The sequence below is a fragment of the Phyllobates terribilis genome, unplaced genomic scaffold (genome assembly GCF_046119375.1).
Source record: "Phyllobates terribilis strain yellow unplaced genomic scaffold, ASM4611937v1 Scaffold_3__8_contigs__length_932513732, whole genome shotgun sequence".
Lineage (NCBI taxonomy): Eukaryota > Metazoa > Chordata > Amphibia > Anura > Dendrobatidae > Phyllobates > Phyllobates terribilis.
In genome coordinates this window covers 464,538,756-464,561,090 of record NW_027362763.1, presented here as the reverse complement: position 1 = coordinate 464,561,090, position 22,335 = coordinate 464,538,756, and the positions used below count along the sequence as shown (strand labels likewise).

The 22,335-nt window shown below is 37.2% G+C and overlaps 1 protein-coding gene across 4 annotated transcripts; it reads right to left on the bottom strand.

Annotated features, from left to right (window-relative positions):
- Positions 1–378: 378 nt before the first annotated feature.
- Positions 379–17,039, bottom strand: PRDM1 (PR/SET domain 1). Of its 4 annotated transcripts, none has more exons than XM_073675776.1 (7): positions 16,894–17,039; positions 11,972–12,220; positions 9,295–9,414; positions 7,569–7,818; positions 3,157–4,256; positions 2,927–3,055; positions 379–2,801 (listed from the first exon to the last, which is right to left on the bottom strand). In XM_073675776.1, exons 2-7 carry the CDS (start codon positions 12,152–12,154, stop codon positions 2,241–2,243), a joined length of 2,343 nt encoding a protein of 780 aa, XP_073531877.1. In that variant the 5' UTR covers positions 12,155–12,220; positions 16,894–17,039; the 3' UTR covers positions 379–2,240. The 4 variants fall into 4 exon arrangements, with proteins under 4 accessions (XP_073531877.1, XP_073531878.1, XP_073531880.1 ...); XM_073675777.1 differs by lacking the exon at positions 16,894–17,039 and adding an exon at positions 13,516–13,865; XM_073675779.1 differs by lacking the exon at positions 16,894–17,039 and adding an exon at positions 12,399–12,665.
- Positions 17,040–22,335: the final 5,296 nt, after the last annotated feature.

Below are 22,335 nucleotides of genomic sequence, written 5' to 3'. Positions count from 1 at the left end.
TTAAACTATGTGAAAACAAAAATTTGCATCAGTCTCAAAACTTTTGGCCACAACTCTAAAATTTACAGATAATTAACTTGTCACTCCAGTAAGTTAGGTAGATTCAAATATTTATTTTTTTGAAATCCAAAGTTGAACATATGTAAATCGAAGACCTTCATCTATTAATAGAAGAGATGAAGGAGAGATAGGAAGAACTAGCGTTGCTAATTGCGCAATCAGTTTCATCAAATAAAATTCCCCAAATTCTGAAAAAAAAGAAGTTTTCCTGTATCTCGCTTATTGGAGTGCGGAGTTATTTATCTGCAATAGTATAGCAGATTCTTTACCCCTTTCTGTAAGAGATGTTGTCTATAGAAATAAGAAACAAGTCATATGTATAAAGAAACGCACATTTAGTTTTAATTTACATCTTTTGACAATTTGCACATAAATAACAATGTAAACCAAAATGCAAACATAAGAAATTTGTTGTTCTAGCAAAGTAAAAAAGCCTGTTAACTTTGGTCAGATTTTCTTAGAAAAACAATAAAACAAAAAAAAAAAACCATGGTTTGCTACATTCACATGTAATAAAATCCTATTTTTTTTTTTTTTTTAAAAAAAGTAACATCTTGAAAACAGTCATACATTAAGTCTTCGAAGTGAATACAGAAAAGCACTACTGGCAACAAGTAAGGGAAGTGTGTGTTCAGAAACAGTAGTGATACTTTGGTATATATTACATTAATACTTTCGACCTTGCTACATTATTTCTCAGAATTCTGCTTGTATACAGTTGTAACAAACGAGAATTTTGTAAAGCTGTATTTTTTGGTACCTTTGCTCAGAATTTTGGCATTGTATTAATGGACGGCATAAAGATCAGACTGTACAATGCCAGAAATGGTTTATAAAACAGTGCCACTGCTTTGCCTATATCTTAGGTTTATGCATGCTCAAGGTGTGCTTTGTCACATTTGGATGCTAGAGTATTAGGTTGGATATCATTGGAAGTCTATTTATAGTGATGTCACTATGTCACCAGTAGGGGGAACTCCAGTGACATTTGTAAATTTTAATATGGACCACTTTCTACCAGTGTGCGGTAACTAACCGAAAGGTGTAAATTGCTGGAAGTATATCCACTCCTGGATAGAGTAGGTAACCTAAACCCCAATATCTAGCCATATAACTGCAATATCTTTGGAGTCAGCAAGCAAAGCAACAGTACAAAATGTAAGTGCAGTTTGTAGACTGCATATATTTGGTTTCTCCTTGAAAGTCACAAAGCTATTGGTTTCGCCAGCTTTTTTCTGCACCACTGGACACAATCAATGAGGTAACTTGTCAAACAATTTTGCAATGCCCTTTTCACTTAAATTAACCACAACAAATAAATGTACAAAACACAAAATACTAAAGGAAATGACTCACAAAAAATATAGATGAGATGAGTGCCAGTAACAGAAGAAAGACCTTTTTACCCGTGTCTACTACTGGACCATGGTGATGTAGTCAATCCTGCACCTTGTTACATCACACAGTATCTTTCATTTTGGTGTTCTGTAAGGTTGGTTTACCGAACAAAACCATAATAAGCAGGATATTGTTACTATAACATCTCGTGCACTTTTCTGATGCTCTTAAAGTAAGAGGGTTTTAAAGAAAAAAAACAACACACACTACAGTTTGTGTGCAGTGAAATAAATACACATTTCCATTATGTAATGTCCAGCTTTGGCAACAAAATATTGATCATTGGTATGGAGAGCTAAGGTGTTTTACACATATTACAATTCGCTTACTTTTAACAAAAAAAAAATATAAACACAAAACAAAGACACTGCAGAAAGTATATACATCAATGGCCACATTTAAATATATACAATTATAGTCGAAATTACAATGATTTTTCCTGTCATTGTAAACTTTTTAAAATTATTGCTTTTGTAATGATAAATTGCATAATAAATTATGAAGTACATTTCAGTGACACATAATTAGACATAAATGATTGTCTTTTTAACATTAATAATAATTAGAATTATAATAATATTAAATTAGTAGGCAATACCCATATCCCTGCCTCTTTCCTTGCCCTGAGAATACGCTTACTCGGAGTTCCTTCTTGGAGTTTGGTCTTCTAGAAGAATTCTACCTGTCATAAACTAAGACCATGCCGCAGCATTATAAAACTGTACATGTTTAGGCTGCAATCACCTCAACTTCCTATAAATAACACTTGTCCCACGAGTCCATTAAGAGTCCATTTGGTCTATGGTTTCTTGTTTGACCTTAACTGGTAACAGAGGTAGCGGGGAGTTAAGGGGCAGCTTTATGACGGAGTCTGATTGTTCATAAAAGTTGCACCCTGATGTAATTAAACTGTTTCCCATACTCCTTGACACAGATACCTTCATACTTGCACCTTCTATTTCTCTTCGAAGAAGAGTCATTATTTCTTTCTCCACTGCAGGCGACATGTCACTTTCATCTAGTCTGTCTGCGCTGTCACTGATGTCAAATTTCTCAATCTCTTCATTAATTACACTGAGGTCATCCCTTGTGAGACCAGGTCTTGGGGATGCTGGACAGTTTCCCTTCATGTGTACTTGAAGACTGCACATGTGAATGTAACTTTTGTGGCAGTGAATACATTTATGTGGACGTTCCCTAGTGTGAAGTCGTTTATGGAGTTTGAGGTGAACAAATTGGGTGAACTTTGCTGGGCAGAGCTTGCATTGGTACGGTTTTTCACCAGAGTGCAGCCGTAGATGAGTTTTCAGGTTGCTTGTGCTGCTAAATCGTTTATGACACACCTAAAACAAAAGACAATATTGAGGTTATTCCTTGTATATAGCACATTGATGTCTGATTTCAGCATAATAGTGTTTAAACAATTCCAATTTCTAATACAATATAAATATATAATAAACATACACACCTGACATTCATGAGGCTTTTCCCCAGTGTGTACCAAAAAGTGCTTCTGTAGATGTGCCAGCTGGGTGAATCCCTTGTTGCAAGTCTGACATTTGAATGGGCGCTCACCACTATGAACTCGTAGATGGACCTATAAAATAAAATTATTGACTTTCAGCAAAATTTATAATTGGATAGCCAAGTCTTCGATAAACTAAAAATATAAAGTCATATGTATGTATATTCTCTTACCTTAAGATTTGATAGTTGTCCAAAGGTCTTGGAGCAAATGTTACACTCGTATTTGATTTTCCCATTTTGTTTTTTAAGTGGGTACGGAAGAGTCTTATATCCAGTCATGTTCCTTTTGCTTTTAATTAAATTGATTGCTTCATCACTGTTGGTGGTCATCAGTGCTGAGGTAGGTTTAGGTTGCATTACATGCTCAGAACTTGCTGCTGTGCCAGCAGTTGGGGATCCGCTTGTTGGACTGATCTGCTTATCTTTCATGCTAGCAGCAGCACCTGTGATGGAAAAGGCACTATTGGGTGCAGGAATGAGAAAATCTCGATGCTGATCAGGCTGTAGCAGCCTGCGCCCTCCTTCGTGGGGAAGGGAACCAGGAATAGCTGCAGGGTTTAGCATGTGATGAGAAAGGCTTCCCCCTCCAAGCATACTGTTGTAAAATGGATACATTCGTGGGAGAATATTGAAATTATTCATGGCATTGATGTTAGTTAGGGTGTTAAGGCTATTGCATCCAAGACCAAGAGGTGGTAGCAAGAACTTGTGGTAGGGTGGATGGTATGACGGTATAAAGGCTGGAGGTAGATGACTTGCAGGAGGTGCATAAGTGGGAAAGGATGCCAGTCCTTCAGCACTGTATGGTCTGTTTAGTAAGGGGTACAATTCTCTGTGCTCTTGGGATAGTTGGTGAGGAGAAAGCGCAGATCCAGGGCTATGGTGAGGACTTGAGCTTTTAAAACTCTTGTCCGGGCTACTTCTCGTTGAAGGACTTGGTGGTGTTGATGGCTGAATTGGTGAATGCATCATATAATTTGATCTCTCGAGGCCATACCCAACTGTAGTCTTTAAATAATCATCATGAATTTGAGAGCGGAATGGATACATAACTCTTGGGAATATTGGTCTCTCAGGGCTGGAACTTTTAAGTGGTTCTATGTCTTTGTCAGAAGTTACAACATCAATATTATTCAGGGAGATGTCTTTGGGTTTTGAATAATGTGTGTTTTTTAGAATCTCCTTAACACTGTGCTCCTTCTTGGGCGTGCTTTTTTGAAGCGTCCTCTCTTTTTGAGAAATCTGATCCTCTGTGATGATCAAACTTTGCTCTGAAAAAGATGAATATTTAAAGTTAATATAACCGAAATATTAGACAATTTGAAAATTATAGTTATTTTTATTACCAAAAGAATTGAATATTACTACTAATTACCATCAACTTATTTAGTGTTCCAAATCTTTCCATTTCTCTACAAAGCAATTATTAGGGACAGTAAGAATTTACATGTTATGCAATGCCTCTCCAGCTCCTGAAATAGTTCTGGAGGAATTTAGAAAGATATTAATTTAAAAACTCGATTGAGAATAGATGAACCAAGACTTATTCGATATCTACTTCTTATGGTCACCTGTTTTTCACTTGATGTCAGAAAAGAAAATCAAGTTTGATTTAAAAAAAATATAAATACATTTGAAAAGTCAAACCAAGGTACAAAAGGACCTGAAACGCTTTAGTGCTAAAGAAGTAAAAATACACCAAGACCAATAATTATATTTTAATCTAAAACTAGTTTTCCACTTTACATTGCAATTTAACAATTTGATATTAATCACTGGCATGAGATTATCATTAGTATAATTTGTGCTAGAAAAGTCTGTCAGTTGCTTATGTCTTCTGACACCTTGGAGTTGTGGAGCTATAGCCATCTGTAGAAGAACAAATTATGAAGAGGGGCTTAATTTACTCATTTTGCTCTGGGGCAAGGAGCTTGACATACGCTTTTGCATACAGCAGACAGTTCTTATGTCTATGGCTGGCTGTGGTCTCTATACATCATATGTACATACTCATAATCAGGCCATTTCCACCTGGAACCTGCCTGACAAAAGCACCACAAAAGTGATCATAATGCACAGCAATGTAAAAATTCTATTGCTGTAAACATACTATTAACTACAAGATGCAGAAATTGTGAAGTGTTTAAAAGTAGCAATTCTTTTTCGTTATGAGGCTTCTTAAAGATGCCATGTGCACACACCCTAACAGTGCTGAGAAAAAAAAAGCTTTAGTAGTAGTTTCAATTTACCAAGTTACGTCCAGAAATATTTGGACAGTGATTGAATCTTCGCAATTAGGTTCTACCTGCCACTATTTTAGATTTAAAATTAAACAACTGAGATGCAATTGAAGTGTAGACTTTCAAGTTTAATTAAAGGGGTTCAACAAAAATATTCTGTGAAACGTTTAGGAACGGCAACCTTTTTTCTACAAAGTCTCCTCATTTCAGGGCTCAAAAGTAATTGGACAAATTAACTTCACTATAAATACAATGTTCATTTTTAATACTTTGTAGAGAATCCTTCGCAGGCAATGACTGCCTGAAGTCTGGAAGTCATGGACATCACAAAGCACTGGGTTTCCTCCTTAGTGATGCTTTGCCAGGCCGTTACTACAGTGGACTTCAGTTGTTGCTTGTTTGTGGGTCTTTCTGCCCTAAGTTTTGTCTTAAGCATGTGAAATGCAAGCTTGATGGGGTTGAGATCTGGTGATGGACTAGGCCATTACAAAATACTCCACTATGCCTTAAAAAAAACTGCTGGGATGCTTTCCCAGTATGTTTTGTGTCATTGTCCACCTGCACTGTGAAGCGCTGTCCAATCAAACTTGATGTATTTGTTTGAATCTGAGCAGAAAGTATAGCTCTGTACACTTCAGAATTCATCTGGCTGCTTCTATCTTCAGTCACCTCACAAATAAACACTAGTTATCCAGTGCCATTGGAAGCCATACATGCCCATGTGGTGTGTTTTGGATCATGAGCTGTTTTAAGTCTTATCCATACTTTCCGGTAGATCTTCGTTTCATCTGTCCAAAAAATGCTTTTCTAGAACTGGGCAGGCTTCTTTAGATATTTTGTGGTAAAGTCTAATCTGGCCTATTTTTAAGGCTAGTTAATGGTTTGCACCTTGTGGTGAGCCCTCTTTATTTGCTCTCATGATGTCTTCTCTTTATGGTAGACTTACATGATGAAACACCTACTTTTTGGAGAGTGTTCTTCACTTGGGTGGATGTTGTGAAGAGGTTTTTCTTCACCATGTAAAAGTATTCTCTGATCATCCACCACTGTTGTCTTCTATGGATGTCCAGGCCTTTTTTGGATTTCCCAAGCTTACCAGTGTGCTCTATTTGCAGAATGTACCAAACTGTTGATATGGCCACTCCTAACATTTCTGCTCTCTGATGGATTTTTTTTTCTTTTTTTTGGAGCCCAATGATGGCCTGTTTAACTTAAAATTGAGAACTCCTTTGACCGCATGTTGTGGGTTCACAGCAACAGCTTCCAAATGCCACAACTGGAATCCGCTCCAGACCTTTTACCTGTTTCATTAATGATGGATTAATGAGGAAAAAGCCAAAGCATTAAAGAGCTTTTGAGATAATTGTAGAAATTTCCCTAAAAAAATTGAAATAAAGGCTACATATTAAAGAGCTGTAATTCCTAAACCCTTACTCCAATTAGGATGTGAATACCCTCAAATTAAAGCTGAGAGTCTGCACTTTAAGCCTATAGTGATTCAATAAGTGTAACTTGAATATGTTTAAATAAACAGCTAAAATGCCAAAACTTGTCACTGTCCAAACATTTCTGGACCTAACGGCATATAAGGCAACTCACTTAAGGAGGAGTAAATAATTGTAGTTTTCTATTGCTCTTGACTTAGAATTAATTTGTGAGCTGAACTCATTGTAATATAAAGTTTCAAGTAGTCAAATAGGTGAAAGTTAAAAAAAAAAAAAAAAAAAAAAAGGAAACTGACAGTAAATGTGAGATGAAGACATATCTCGCAAGGCAAGAGATGCAATCAACTTAACCCAAAGAAAGGAAGTGAATAACAACTTCTACAGAAATTTCTTCAAATGGCTTGCTTAAAAAAATACATGCGAATAAACTGGTTTATGTGGTGTCTGAACGTGTGAAAAAAAAAAATTAAATAGTTTTGTGCTCCATATTTCAAATGTGAAAATATTTACAGTTTATATTAATGAAAAATTAGAAAAACAAAAACAGTACATAGATGACATGTATTGCCAAGGATGAACTGGCCACTTCAGGGATTAGTAAAAAATGCTAGATAAGTATTGGATGTTGCGGTTCCCTGTCAAAAATGGTTTGGCTGTTGCAATCATTTAATAGGTTGCAACAGTAAACTGCATAGGCAGTACTGGACACTTTCCATATATTACCTTCAATATACACTTTACAAGGAGTTTGTATGTTCTCCCTGTGTTTGCGTGGGTTTCCTCCCACACTCCAAACACATACTGATAGGGAATCTAGATTGTGAGCCCCAATGGGGACAGTGCCGAGAAGGTCTGTGGAATTAGTGGTGCTATATAAGTGAGTAAAATAAATACTTACTAAGATTCATCACCAGCTCTCCAGAAGAAGGATAGTCAAGCCTGTCTGCAAAGTCGCGGCAGTACCATACAAGCAGTTCCTGATTGGCTGGAATAGGCTTGATGGTGTAGAAATAGATATTCATGCCATTTTGGCAGGCAGCTAGATTCTGTTCTTGAATGGAGTGGGCTGGATTCACATAGCGCATCCAATTACTCTTTTCTTCATTGTAGCCATCAATAAAATGGTTAAATTCGCTATTTGAATATATCTACAAATACAATAAAACCGCATTAGAAAAAAAAATAAAAAATCTATTTAGAGACTAGCATGGCAATAATGTCCTCATGGTTATTATGCTATAAACGTCCCTCCTTCCTTTAATAGTCACAATGATATTTAATTGTTCCAACTTTATCTATGATTACGCAAACACACTAAAAAAAAGGTTCTGAGTCAGTACGGTCTCATTAACATTACTTCAAGCTAAACAGGCTTTTGCACTTGCAGTTTCCCTGGCCATCCCAAATTTCCTCCTCATGTCACAGAGCTAACGCTTAATCATATAAATACCTGGAATGTAGTCATTTTGACAGAACACTGGGTGGAGCAAAGGTGAACTTCACCTGCCAAAACAATGACTAGAGTTGGAACAGGGCCAGTCCTGTCTTTCAATCTTTGCCCCAACACTCACTTTTCCTCATGCTAGACAAGCACTGTCTTGTGATGTTTTGCACTATGCATTTACTGGGGAGGGAAGTCTCATTTTCACAATCCATGGTTAAAAATAAAAATACAATAGAGAGTAAAGATTGTATAATCAGACTCAAAAATGCCACGAGACAAAACTTTTTATGCTTCTTTTAACATGGATGTTCTGCTTATGAAAGTGAGACTACAGGAAAGGCTGATGCTTAAACAAATAATGCTTTGTGTTCAGGTCAATGGACCCCAAATAGCTCTTGTTTTACACAAAAGGAGGTGGGGGGGGGAGGTGTAAAAAAATCAAGTATTAGGAGTTGTCTGGAGGTTTGAAATACTTGCATTCTGCGGTATCAAAATTTTTGCCTTGGTCTACTGTTACAATGGAATTTTAGAGGATTAACCTTTACAAATTTTTACACCATGTACATCCATGTGTATTTACAGCAAAAAGGGTTCTTGAAACTGATGAGACTTTACAGAGAAAAAAATGTGAGAAAAGAAAATAACTGACGGAAATTAACCACTGTGTCTGAATATTCAAAGCTCAAGTTTGTCCAGTGGCAGAAAAGAAAAGGACCTCTGTGCAAGAACAGTATATGGAGGTGGTAGAGGGCCCCCTTCCTTCTCGGACCCCCGTATTAGTGATATGTCCACCCCTGACTTTGTCCCCATGAGATCTTCTGAATATTAACAGAGAAGCAGTATGGAAAGAGCTCCTTTTTTACTCTTCATTTGAAGTCTTACACTAATGAAAACTAGCTAAAAAGCAGCGCAGACCAAATTCACACGTTTACCGAGAAAGAAACTACCCAAAACCATGCTATTTCCATGTTACACAGCAGTGAGGGTGCTGACTCACAGTTCACTTACAAGAAATAATGTCACTTTAGGGGTTTGCTCAACCCCAAACATCCTCTCTTTCTATGCATGAAATGAGAAAGACTTTTTTCCTAGCAGACATAATTATCACACCCTTTGTTCTGGATATACAGTGTGGCGTTACACAAAAAAAAAAAAAATAATTTATCAATTATAACCTTACCCTCCAAAAGTATTTCCTATTGGCATTTTTAGGAACAGTGTCGTTCGTGTAGACCTCTCCTACAAAAGGCCCAAAACGGGTTCCTTTTGGAATATACTCTTTGCTTAAAACACCAGTCACCTGTCCAAACAAGGAACAAAATCCAGTTAGAAAGTCATGCATGTAAAATAATCAGCGACAATTAAAGACAGAATCCCACTCTTCTATAGATTTTAGGCATTTTACTAGCAGATCCCATAGGAGTCAAAGGATGTTTTACAGGATGGGGGAAAATCCTGTCCATTGTCCTGAATTCTTGCGAAATGGGAGTGACTATGTACTCGATAAGGTTGTTTGCCCCCTATGTCAACAGAGGGCGATATAGACAGGAGAAAATCCAGACACTGAAGACTCTCGCAGGTCACATTTACATTGAAACTTGACAAATATGTATGCTAGTTTTCATGCACTCAAACAAAATTATAGACTTTGCACGTAGGAGAATACTAAAGTTACTATATTAAAAGAAACAAAATAATGGAACTGCTATACAGGATAGGAGAATGTATAGAATATGTAAAAAGATGATAGATACAGATGTACGACCAATGAACAGGAGGGTTTCATGCTTCCCCACAAAACACTTTCATGTAAGAATTTTTTCTACTAAAGTCATGATTAGCACATTGCACTTGTAAGGCTTTCTTGAAAACCCCCTTACTTGAAAGAGTCAAAGCAAAAAAAAAACAAACCAAAACATCTGCTGCTTAAGTTTCAGTGACAAAGCAATACATAGATGACTGTTTACACATCTGAAATTACCTGCTCTAATTGTGAATTAGGCAAAATATCACTTTAGAACTTGCGGCAAAATTATATGATTTGGGTCCGGTCTACACTATGGGTCCTCCTCGGGCTACTAAACTCTGAAAGGTGTACACAGGATCATTCCTGGCCTCGCCCTCTACTTGCATGGCTCTGTTAAGTGCTTAGAAATCCATTATACAACTTCTAATCTAAACTAGGATGAATCTGCCACTGGAACTGGCCCAGAGGTCCTTATGATTCATTGCCGGGGCAAGGCCTTTTCTATAAACACTTCAGGAGAGGGGGCAGAGGGCTTTTAGCAAGTCCATTCTTAATCTTCCCCCTCCATTTCTTTACAAGCACCAATGACCTCTCTACCAATTTAAAAAAATCAATCTTTGTCATCATTCTGAACCATGGAGTACAGCCTGATAACCTATCTTCTCCTGAAAAACAGCCTGGGTGAATATAATTTGCGTGGTGGGAATAAAGGGGAACACTTGCTGACTTTGCTTCAAACATGATGATTCGACAACACATTAAAAAGTGCAAAAATCTAATCATTTGCTATTTTAGATACAAAAAACACACAAAATATACACAGCACCAAGAACATAGCAAAGGGTTGGTATAGGTGTTTAGTACATTACTCTATGAGCAATAGACTATATTGGAAAGCACCGATTTATAGGCATGAGGTATATGAAACACTAGAAGCAAAGCAGCAAAATATCATAAAAAAACAATATGCTAGCAAAGTAAGAAATCATATCGATGTTCTGTCTTTATTAGAGCTGCTGCAGTACGGAAAGGAAAACATCCTAAGAAGCTGCTCTGCCGGAAACCTGTGGAATGCAGCAGCATAAAGGAAAGGTCTTCGAGATTACAAGACAGCTGATTTTAGCCGTACACCTCACTATAATTGCCATATAAAACTTTAAACCGACGTTGCTCACTCCACAGCCCTTATAAAAACAAAAACGCAAAGAATGCACCCGCTCAGACTGTTCTCAGTGACATGAGAAAAAGTTAGAAATGTAGACAGGCAATCTGCACTGGAATCTATGGAGGAACCTGAGCTGACACCAAACAATGTTTCCTTCAAGGCTTATACCTTATGTCTGAAAGGTTGTCTGAGATTACGGCTCCTTACTGTAATAAAGTTCTCATTTACCAGAAGCCAACATCCTATTGATGCCATGTAAATGATCAGCAGAGTGGCTCAGTGGTTAGCACTGAAGCCTTGCAGCGCTGGTCCCTAAGTTCATATCCCACCAAGCACAACATCTGTAAGGAGTATGTTCTTCCCGTATTTGCGTGGGTTTCCTCCCACACTCTCAAACACATACTGATAAAGAATATAGACTGAGCTCCAACGGGGACAGAGCTGATAAAGCGCTGTGGTAGTAATGGCGCTATATAAATGAGTAAAATAAATTAAAAGGTATTGAGGATGCTTTAATCATAATCGCGGATTCTTTTCTTTAAGAGCAGTGAGATTCGAACTCTCTGCCACATGATGTAATGGCTGATTCACTACTCAATTTAAAGAGGATCTAGATCCCCTTCTTGGAAAATACAATATTACAGGTTATGGGCACGAGATTCTGCGATGGGACATAGATCCAGGGAACTAGTCCGATTGTCATACGTGGAGGCAGAAAATAATTTTTCCCCTAATAGTGTCTGCCTTCCTAGGCTATAGGTTAAACTGGATGGATTTAAAGTGTACCATCAACCTTAAAATCTATGAAAATAAGTAAGCAATTATACATTTCAGACCAAGAAACTCGTAAAACTGTGATCCAACTAGGAGGTCGATCTTTTCCGCAATGCGGCCAAGTTTTTAGCAATTGTTATTGAAAGTTACTCTATAGTGATATGCACTAACCTCTTTAGAGCTGGGTGCGTGGTTGAAAAGTAAATTCCTAGGTAGAGACGCTTGTGCTTGGACAATGTTACTTCCATCGGAGCTGCTGTCCCATGGGTGATCCTTCACTATATACGTGCACTTTGCCTCAAACTCGGCCTCCGGCCAAAGAGTCATGTCGGCTCCTTCCACGTCCATTTTCATGGTCTGCTATGTCCCCTCTGGACGGGGCAATTCAATACTTTTACTGATTGTTTCTTGTGTGGCGGCCTGACATAGGGAGAAGTAGAAAGAAAATCTTAGTTCTCATAGTCGTGTGGTTTTCTGAGTAAATCTGAGAAATAAATTGTTAATCTAAAGCAAATATAAGGAATAAAACAATATAGAGGAATGAATCAACATTATAAACTGGCGTAACCATATACTGAGGAGCAATGAGAAGCATCACCTACTAATGGTGGCAGTATCTTACATGCTCCTTGGAAGTGTGCCTGGAGTACTGGCTGGTAGATTACTGGATCCCCTTGGAAGCACTGCCTTAGAAAGTGTCACAAACAAGGAAAGGAAGAGGAAGCTGCCGCTGTCTACGTCTGAATGAACTAAAAATGGAACATGCATGTTACAAGCCTGACTCTTCCGAATGGGGAAGCCTGAACTTTCCCACCAGCTTCCAGCTCACAAACAACTTTCAAAACAATCTAACTCCTCTGACGTCTACTTTTTTTTTTTTCATCCTGTTGAAGTTAAAGAAAATAGAAAAAAAAAAAAAAAATCTTCAACATCCTGCCAGCATCCCTGGCCACAACAAAATCTCCTCGACTACTGGGAGGGGGTTGTGGGGGTCTTGTTAACTCCTTCTTTCCCACAGCTTCATTATTAAAAGTTTTAAACACCTCTCATTACACAGTAATCATTAGTCCAACATTTCCAGCAGATATTATCAGTCTATAGATCTACATACATACTCCTACTGAAGACTGGGGAGTTCAAAACAGAACACATACACACGAAGTATGACAAAACTAAATCAAAGTAGTGGACGTACCACAAATTATATTATATATTACACACATTCATCACCACCAAGTTCAGAACTTAACTGTAAACTAAATGACAAACTAAATCCTAAATATTTTGTACGTAGCAGAATATATGAACACAATATACATGTATATGAAAAACATAAGGCACACATACATTCATGACCACCGAGTTCACAGCACAAATGCAAACTAAATCATAATAGATAAATATATAGCCATATGTAATGCGCACACACACACACATATATATATATATATTACACACAGAATGTATGTATAGCGTATACATCACTTGCAGATCAGCTTTTTAGGAAGAGCTGCACATATTGAAGCTATCCAGTGCAGCTCCCATTCATTGCACCAGTCCTCGGTTCAGCCCCAGCTCCCTGGCAGTCCCTCAGTTTCCTCTCCCCCAGGAGCTGCAGTGAGTCGCACATAGAACAATCCATCACTAGGAGACGTGCTGCTGAGGAGTTCCTCTCCTTAGAAGGAGCACACAGGCGGCAGTAAGTTGTGTCTTACCGGGGCAGAGTCCACACACTTCCCGGAGGAGTAACAGAGCATTGGAGGCGGCTAGCTGGCAGCGCACAGAGCAGCAGAGCCCCGCGGAGCCTCCACACCTCGCTGTGCCGCGCTCATACTGGCAGGCAGGTGCTGCCTCACACACTGCAGCGCTGCGCTGGACTCCGCTGCTTATTACTTGCTCTTCCTGCTTCAGCTTCCGATTACTAGTCAGTGTGAATTACCCCCAGCGCTGTCACATGGGGGGGAGGGGCCAGAACATGCTACCTGCACTAGTCTGCTGTCTGCCAGGTAGCTGACATCATAGTGGCCTGAGAGCAGCTCCGCTAGTCACTCCCCGGTGACTTATCCAGTCAGTAGCCTGAGCTCCTGGGCAGTGGAGGGGTTAATGAGGAGCCGCCTGCTGCTTACTATGCGCACGGTGAGACAATGCGGGCTGACTGAAGGTGGCTCCAGCTCCTCACAAAACACTGCCAGACACTTTCAGATGCAGATGGAATCTCCTCTAGCAAAATAAAGCCATGCGGAGTGAAACTGCCCGGTGTTTGTGGGAGGAGGCGGCTGTGGATAGAAATGGCTGTTTTCTTATGGTAAATGAAGCTTTCTTTAGTGGCGGTAATGGAGCTGCTCTCATCGTCTCAGCGCCAGTGTGCAGGGCAGGCTGACAGGCTTCTGCGGTGTGGGGCAAGCAGCCATGCTGTGGTGGCGACCACACTTCGTGCCCACTCACTGTCACAGGACGCCCGTTGCCTACGTGCTTTTTTGTCATTGACTGGAATCTGTAAGTCGAAAAATCATGACTGAGCTTTTTACTAAATTTCTTCCTTCCTCGTGTCCCCAAAAAACCTCAATTACCTCAGAAATCAGCAGTTCTCATGCGCTGCTCGGCGCTGGCTGCTTTCACATTTGCGACTTCGGGCTGATCTTAGAATTTCCCAAAGCAGTCGCCTATGTCTGTAGAATAAGTTACCTATAGCTATGGACATACTGGGGCAGTCATTAAGGAGAGAGGATTATCAATGATATAGTAGACAAAGAGAGGCTGCCATACTTCTGTACATCTACCCCACTGTATCCCTCAAAAACGTGGCTGCAAAACCTTAAAAGTGATCATGTTTTCCATAAATATGGCAGTGTTTTTATCAGAACAGGGTATGAAAAATTGTTCATTTTTTAATCCAGAAAACTCAGCCAAATTTCATCCATATTGTCATCTGTGTGGCATCCGTTGTCATACAGCAACATCTTAAAATGTACATGATGAAATACAGTTACCTATGTTAATAATAGCCATGGATCTGTATAAATCGGATGCTTTACGGAAGAGACTAGTGCATGCTGCGATTCTTCATGGGCCATGCGAAAAAACAGCCATTTACTCAGACAGAATACATCCGTATAATACGCTAATCTGAACGAGCCCTTACACACATGCTGATTTCTCTCTCTCTCCATATACACACATATATATATATATATATATATATATATATATATATATATATATATATATAATGTGTATGTAAACTCACACACACTCTTAGAATATATCGCCAACACATTCCTCAGTGCCTTATAGATTGAGAGCCTCTATGGTAACACATATATATATATATATATATATACATATATACATACATACATACATACACACAGACTTCTTATCTCTCTCAGATTATTTACCGTACAAAATTCAGAGAAGGTTGGGTAATAAAGGTGAAAAATGACTCTATAAGATAATGCCCTGACTTATCTCTACCACTATCAAACAAGCTATTGTTTTCTGATGGGTCTCATTGAGGAAGGTGGAGTAATGCGGTTATTGTTCAATGGGTATGTCCCAGTCCCCTGAAGGAATACAGTTGCTGACAGAAGAACAACACCAAGTCCTCTTTTAACTTCCTCTCTTAAAATGAAGGGGACACGGCACAGTGATGGCTATTTTAACTCCCTAAGCAACTCTTCTTCTTGAAGAAAGAACTTGTTCTTAGAAGAGATAATCCTACAATGGAGAGTCCATTAGAGGTATTACGAGGTTGGCAGCAGTCGTGATCTGCAAGAAAGGCCCTGTCCTGACAATGGACAATTAATGCTGATAAATCTCCACTACTTGTTGCTGTTCTAATTCCTCATAATTGTGCGCTGCTTGTCTTGCCTCCTGCCACACGGGGGATGATGCGTGGCTCATATAATCTCTCCGAGTACCTGACCTAGTTCCTGGCACGGTCTTTTCAGGATCCGTCTTCTGCCCCATCTGGACTTTTGCCTGCCTGCCACCAACCCCCTCCTTGCAGAGTTCACTGGTACATAGCAAAAAGCTGCCAGAAGTGTGGTGAAACCCATCTCTGTGACACACATCCAGATCAATACTGTCCAACACAAGACAATACTGTCCACTAATCTGTAATAACAGCTAATCATGCTCAATTTGGCTCACCAGTGATTAAAATGTACTTTTCATTAAGCTCAAAGGACAAGACAGACGCGTGCTGACAAGCTGAAGATTTAGTTGTCAAACTTGAAAAAATGGCAACAGGAGGAATGATATCAGTTGACCCTTATTTTACGCATCAAATATATTAACCGAGGCTTAGAATTAAAAATTGTACTCAAGAGATTATATATATATAGATAGATAGATATGCACAATGACATTACTAGTAGTAGTATAAGTAACAACAACTTAAGGAAGTAATCAATACAGTGTATACAGCTTAAAAGAAGACAGAGAAAACACATTGCTCATTACAGGAGCCAGTTCGTTTGGTAGCTGTATTTGGAATGCCATAAGACAGTGACTCCCTCCAAGCATCCGGGTGTATATTAGAAGCATGCTTTGTGTAGCTGGCTCACTGTACGTCACATCAATCTCTGTCACAGAGGATTGTCAGACTGTTAACAATGTACCTCAGATAACTCACTTTTTTGTGATAAAGCAGAAGCAAGCAGCACCCAGCAGAAGCTTAACTGATAAAACAGTGTCAAATTGAAACCATTTGTCAAGCAGGGTTCCAGGCTGAAATACTGGGCCCAGGAAGTAGAGTTATCTAGTACAGTACATTAACTAGTATAAATAAGATTGACAAAAGTAAACATTGCTACTCAACAGTGTCTCCAGTAAACAAAAGAAAACCAGCAGGAGCCCCACACCTTTTACTTCAAGGAGCAGAATGCCTCTAAGTGCTAAAATTCTAAAAATGATTTTCAATATTCTTTTTCTATCTGAAACATATTTTGTAGAATTGCCATTTCCACACAAGAAAACAAAAATATCATAAAAAGCAGATTTTAAAGATTAAAATTCAAGTTCAGAATTGAAACTATTTTGCAACTATTTTAACAAAATATCACATAAAATGAAATAATTTGAAGCGATACCTTGCGTTATTTCCATATAGCAGGAATTCAGTGAAGCATAAGTGCATTCCAGTTTTAGTCCATGTGTAACATCTGTGACTAACTCACATGCGTTCACTGTCTGCTGTATACACACTCTCACTGGCACTAACCCTCTCCCAGACTGCTTCAAGGATTTTAAAGTTTTTCCTTACTACAAGCTTCTCCCTCCCCTTGAATCAGCTCCTCCCTCATTTAGTAATTAGGCTTAACAACAGCAATTAACAAAACAAACTCTTTTTGGCCAGGCTGATAATTCCAATGCCAAATTGTTTTAAGATGTGCAAGACAGTTTGCTTAGGCTGAGTGAAATCAGGAAGGAAAGACAAGGAAAAAATGCTCAATAGCTGCTTGGTTTGGAGTATGAATTTGGTATCTGGTATGTTTGCTTGAGAGAGGGAGTAGGCAAATTGTCCTAATGGGAATCATGGACAATAGTTGTTTCCTGGCAGCACGGATTTCTTTGTTACTTTAAATTCAATAAAAAATATTCATCTCAAAGATATGAGAATTCAGTACAGGAAACACAAATTAAAATCTATTGTACCTGTTTCCAATATAAAATCTATGTTTTGCAGTATGATTTTAGGGAATAATTAATTTCTTTCAATATTTTTGTGTTGTTTTTTTTCAGTTGTAGAAATAAAAATAACCTTACATATTTAACTCCTAGTACCTAATTTATGAAAATGTATTTTTTTTTTAAATATATAAAATAGTCTCAAGTCTAAAATATCATAATGCTCATTTAGAATGACCTGGTGAGAATGTGAGACATGGTAGTTTTGAACCATATATTCTTTCTTCGTAATAATTACTAACTTTAAATACGTCTTCTGGAAGCATTACACGGATTTGTTTTTGTAAGATAGCTGAGCCACAAGCCACTTATTTTATGAGCGAATACTCAATATTTTTCTGTCAATTATATATATATATATATATATATATATATATATATATATAAAAATATGAAGAAATATAAAGGAAATGACTGAAAAAAATATTGAACCTTGTAGAGCATCAAGTGGAGGATTAAAGATAAGCTGTTAAGCAGTCATACATATATTTTTAATAATCCTACATTTAATATTCTACAAGTTTCAATACTCTTGCATCGTTTACTGCTCAGAAAAAATGATGGGTGATCAGAGGTTTGAAAAATCCTGAGTGCCTAATGGACATTTCATCCGTACAATTCTCAAATATAAAGGAGACAAATTTCATACTTGTAGTTTATCTGCATCTGTATGAGTTTTAAAAGCAGGTAATTTTTATCTCCATATTAAAAGGATGGTGTGTACATCCAAGGAAGAAAAGGCAGCTTATGTGTTTTCATCCTAATATTGGTTATGTCATAATTTGAGTCACATTATATAGATGCTAATCTAATGATTTTAGGTATGCAGTGCACAATCACTTATGCGCAACAATGGTCAGCAATAATTACAATATTTTTTTAAAGATTTTATTAAATTTTTTCTTTATACAACACACAGTCAGTTATTTATAGATCGGTGTTGCATATTGTCCAAATAATTGGCAGTTATAATATAATATAGAGAGACAAATGGAACTGATAACAGTAAAACAACAAGTTAGTAAATATAAAAGATAGCAAAAACAATATTCTGCACACTTCTAATAAAGAATAAAAGGAATGAAAACATGCATAATAGAAGATGAAAAATAATAAAGGTGCATGTGCTAAATCTCGTTGACTATAGACAGGACCAATCGGGTGGGATGCAGGTGAGCCAAACCTATTGCATAATCCATTTCCTATTTTAGAGTTTTATCCTAATGTGCTCTTCTCCCTCCGCAGTTATTGTTTCTCCATTCTACTAAAGAGATCACTTCTCCATCTTTCTGACATTTTTATATAAATCCATACAAGAGTGTTTTAATCATTCTGAAATGAACATATCATAACATTTAATAATACAGGTAAATATCATTTAAAATGTTTATAGTTTTACATCACTTGTCTGCTGAGCCAGAATATATATGAAAATATAAGTCCCAATACTGCTAGAATAAAATAATTTTAATATTTCCCTTTAGATATATGGTTCATTGCTGCAATGCAAGCTATATAATATGTTTAGTTTTGGTTATTATAATGAAATAAAGCATAATTAATAAAATAATCCAATTTGAATGATCAAATGCAAAATAAAACAATTTGACATATAGAAATAACATCTATGGATTGCGCCTCAGCTCTTTAACTAACTTTAAGTAAAAGATACACCATAATTGTCAAAATGAAGTGCTTGAACACAATTGGTTGATTCTTGTTTTTATCGTAACTTTCAGTATTTTATATACTCAGAAAATATGACTTTTAATACTGAAAACCTTAACAGTGGTATAACTTTGCCCGGACTTGTGCTGATTTCCCATATGTGATGTGTAATTTCTACTGTGCACATATTAATCTTGAAACATATAGATCTAATTAAATACTTAACTTTATAACTTACAATCAAGACCTGAACATATATTTTTATATATTTACTTTATGCTACCAACTTCCTTTATTTATGACTCAATATACCAGAAGTTGCCCCTCCTGTTCTCTTGTATACCAAATGACTGACAACCTGACACTTTGGTGTGCCACCTGTTGGCATTCCAGCAATAGCTTGCTGCTTAAATGTTTTACTTAACAAATAAATCACATCAACTTGTACAGAGAAGTGTGGGATGTTTGTGCATTTTTTGGGTTAGTTTGATGAAACTACCAGGTTGAAATGTGTATATTCTATTGTATATTTGCTGACTGTCCATTTACTACATTTTTGTAATTTCAGTGATGCACATATAGAATAGATAACTAGCTTAATATATGTTGTGGAATAGTACATATTTTATTGAGATATAGAATATATATAGAGTTTTCCATTTAGCTATTAAATCTAACAGAAATAACTTGCATTAAAAATTTTCCTTTCTGATTCTTACTTCTTCCTTTGGTGAACATTAGTGAAAAAAAAAATTAAAGGAGATGTAAGGCTATTTTTTAACAGAAAATTTCAATTCATGTACCCTTATTAAGGAAAATTTACCAAACTAACTACTAACTTTTGTAAATGTTTGCTAGAACAATTCTTCTTCAATATTTTTTGTACCAATACAGATTGTAAGAGTAAATGCGAGCCACCCAAAGGAAGCACGCAAGGTAAGTAATGCTTGCCATACAAATTATCATTAAATCCCACCAATGTCTATTAAGTCTCATGTGAGATAAGTGGCAATTGATGTGTCTGGTATCGGTGTATTTATTTATTAAAATGATGTGCACACTTGGACAAGATAAACATATACGTTAGTGGAGAAGTCTGAAAGGATAGCTCTTGATTAAATGATGAATCTATTGGCAGCTCAGCTGTACCATTGACGTAACTGACTTCTATGATTTAAATACATGTGACTGCTTATAGAAGAAATTATTAATTATTATTATTTATTATTATAGCGCCATTTATTCCATGGCGCTTTACATGTGAAAAAGGGGTATAATACAAGAACAGTTACAATAATCTTGAACACAATGTGACAGCGACTGGTACACTAGGAGCGAGGACCCTGCCTGCGAGGGCTCACAATCTATTAATGAATATATTCTAAACAAAAACATCTCTAAAGTATCATTTACTTCAACATGCAGCCGTAACAGAGGTCGCTATTAAAAATACACTTCTATTAATTCTTTCAATTAAGTGAATGTAGCACATATTACTGGCCATGGCAGTCCATATGTTGTGTTCCAATTACCTAAATATTAAAGCGCCTCTAATTAATTTATCTAAAGAACATTCAGCGGATTCAAGGTGGCAACCAGCCAGGAAATCCCAGCAGAAGGTGACACTGAGGTGGAGGGCAAAACCATTTTGCCAATTTGATTTTCTGTTTTTTTTCTTCTAGGTTCATTATATTAATCCAATTAAGGCTCACACAAGTATTTATCTTTTACTAAAACACAACCAGTCTTACAATAGGAACATGCTAAGTAGATTCGGGAAAGGCTTTTCATTAAGGATATCTACAAGTTTTATAATTACTACATTTTTGCTTTGTGTCTTAAACAGCTAATATATTTGGTTTGTATTAACAACGTGATAGGCAGCAAAGGCAAAATAACATGGCAAACCTCAGTGTCTGAAGTTTAATAAAACAAGCACTTAAAGTTTAGGGCCCGTTGTTAAAACATTTTTATATCTAGAGAAAGTGCATCTACTTGAAGTTGTCTCCTGTGTATTCAGGCACAGATTGAATATGCCCAGAACACACAAGATGACACAGAAGTGCTCTGCTTGCTAGGAAAGCCCCCTCTGTCTCAGCTGCAGTTGCGAATAGCTCAGTTCACAAGAGTGCATTTTTTTCCAGCAGAAATATTTAGCTTGGCTGTCAGCCAGAGAATGCTGGAAGAATAGACTGAATTAGGGGATTTACCTTCCACGTGTTTGGCACGCGTCTTTAGAGACTCTTAGCAACTCTCTCCACTCTTTTACTCCCTCAGCTTTATTAAGAGTGGACATGTTGTATTAAACTGGATCAGTATTCCACTAGAATTACATTATAATCATAGGATTCCTCCCCACACTTATGCAACAAGTTATTTAACCATAGCAGTTACATGCACACTGAATAATTTGTTTTAATATAGCTGCTTTCTATCCCTGACTTCCATATCCAAAAACTGTTATCTGTGTCGATACAATGTTTGTAACAAATGCATCGTTATATACAGTCACGAGAAAAAAGTTCAACCTCTCTTGCGGTTTTATGCATCAGGACATAATATAAAAACATGTGGTCCTTAAAAGGTCTAAAAAGCTAAAAACACATGTCTCGGGTAAATACACATGGCAAATTACATTGTGTCATTATTTAAATGGAATGTGTCACCAGGTTTTTGCTACCTCATCTAAGAGCAGCATGATGTAGGAAAAGAGACTCTGAATCCAATGATGTATCACTTAGTTCACTGGGTGCAGCTGTTGTGACACAATTAGAGTTCTTAGATGCAGCATGTAGAAGAACTTAGAAAGATTCTCTATGTACTTTGTCTATTGACAGTGAGCTGCTTATCAAATAAGGGGGCGTGGTTTGATAACTGTTCAGAGCCAGATAGTCACAGCAGGGATAATGTCCTAGTGATAAAACCTTCATTTTAGGTAAACAACAGCACACAGCCTGATAAGTGGCACATCGCTAAATTCATTGTTTTAACCCCTAGCTCATGTTGTCCTCAGATTTCATAGCAAAAAATCTGCTGACAGGTACCCTTTAACAAATACTAGACCAAAATGCAACACTTATTGAAAAATTAAGTACACCCTATGAATCAACAGCTTCTAGAACCACATTTAGTATAAATAATTTGAAGTAATCATTTTCTCTATGAATTTATCAATC

What these genes read in the sequence shown, in the direction of transcription:
- PRDM1 (XM_073675776.1), bottom strand. Translation starts at nt 12,154, where the DNA reads ATGAAAATGGACGTGGAAGGAGCCGACATGACTCTTTGGCCGGAGGCC. An exon ending in ATAGGAAATACTTTTGGAGG is followed by an intron (nt 7,819 to 9,294) that starts GTAAGGTTATAA and finishes TTGTATTTGTAG; the next exon opens with ATATATTCAAATAGCGAATT. An exon ending in GACAACTATCAAATCTTAAG is followed by an intron (nt 3,056 to 3,156) that starts GTAAGAGAATAT and finishes TTTATTTTATAG; the next exon opens with GTCCATCTACGAGTTCATAG.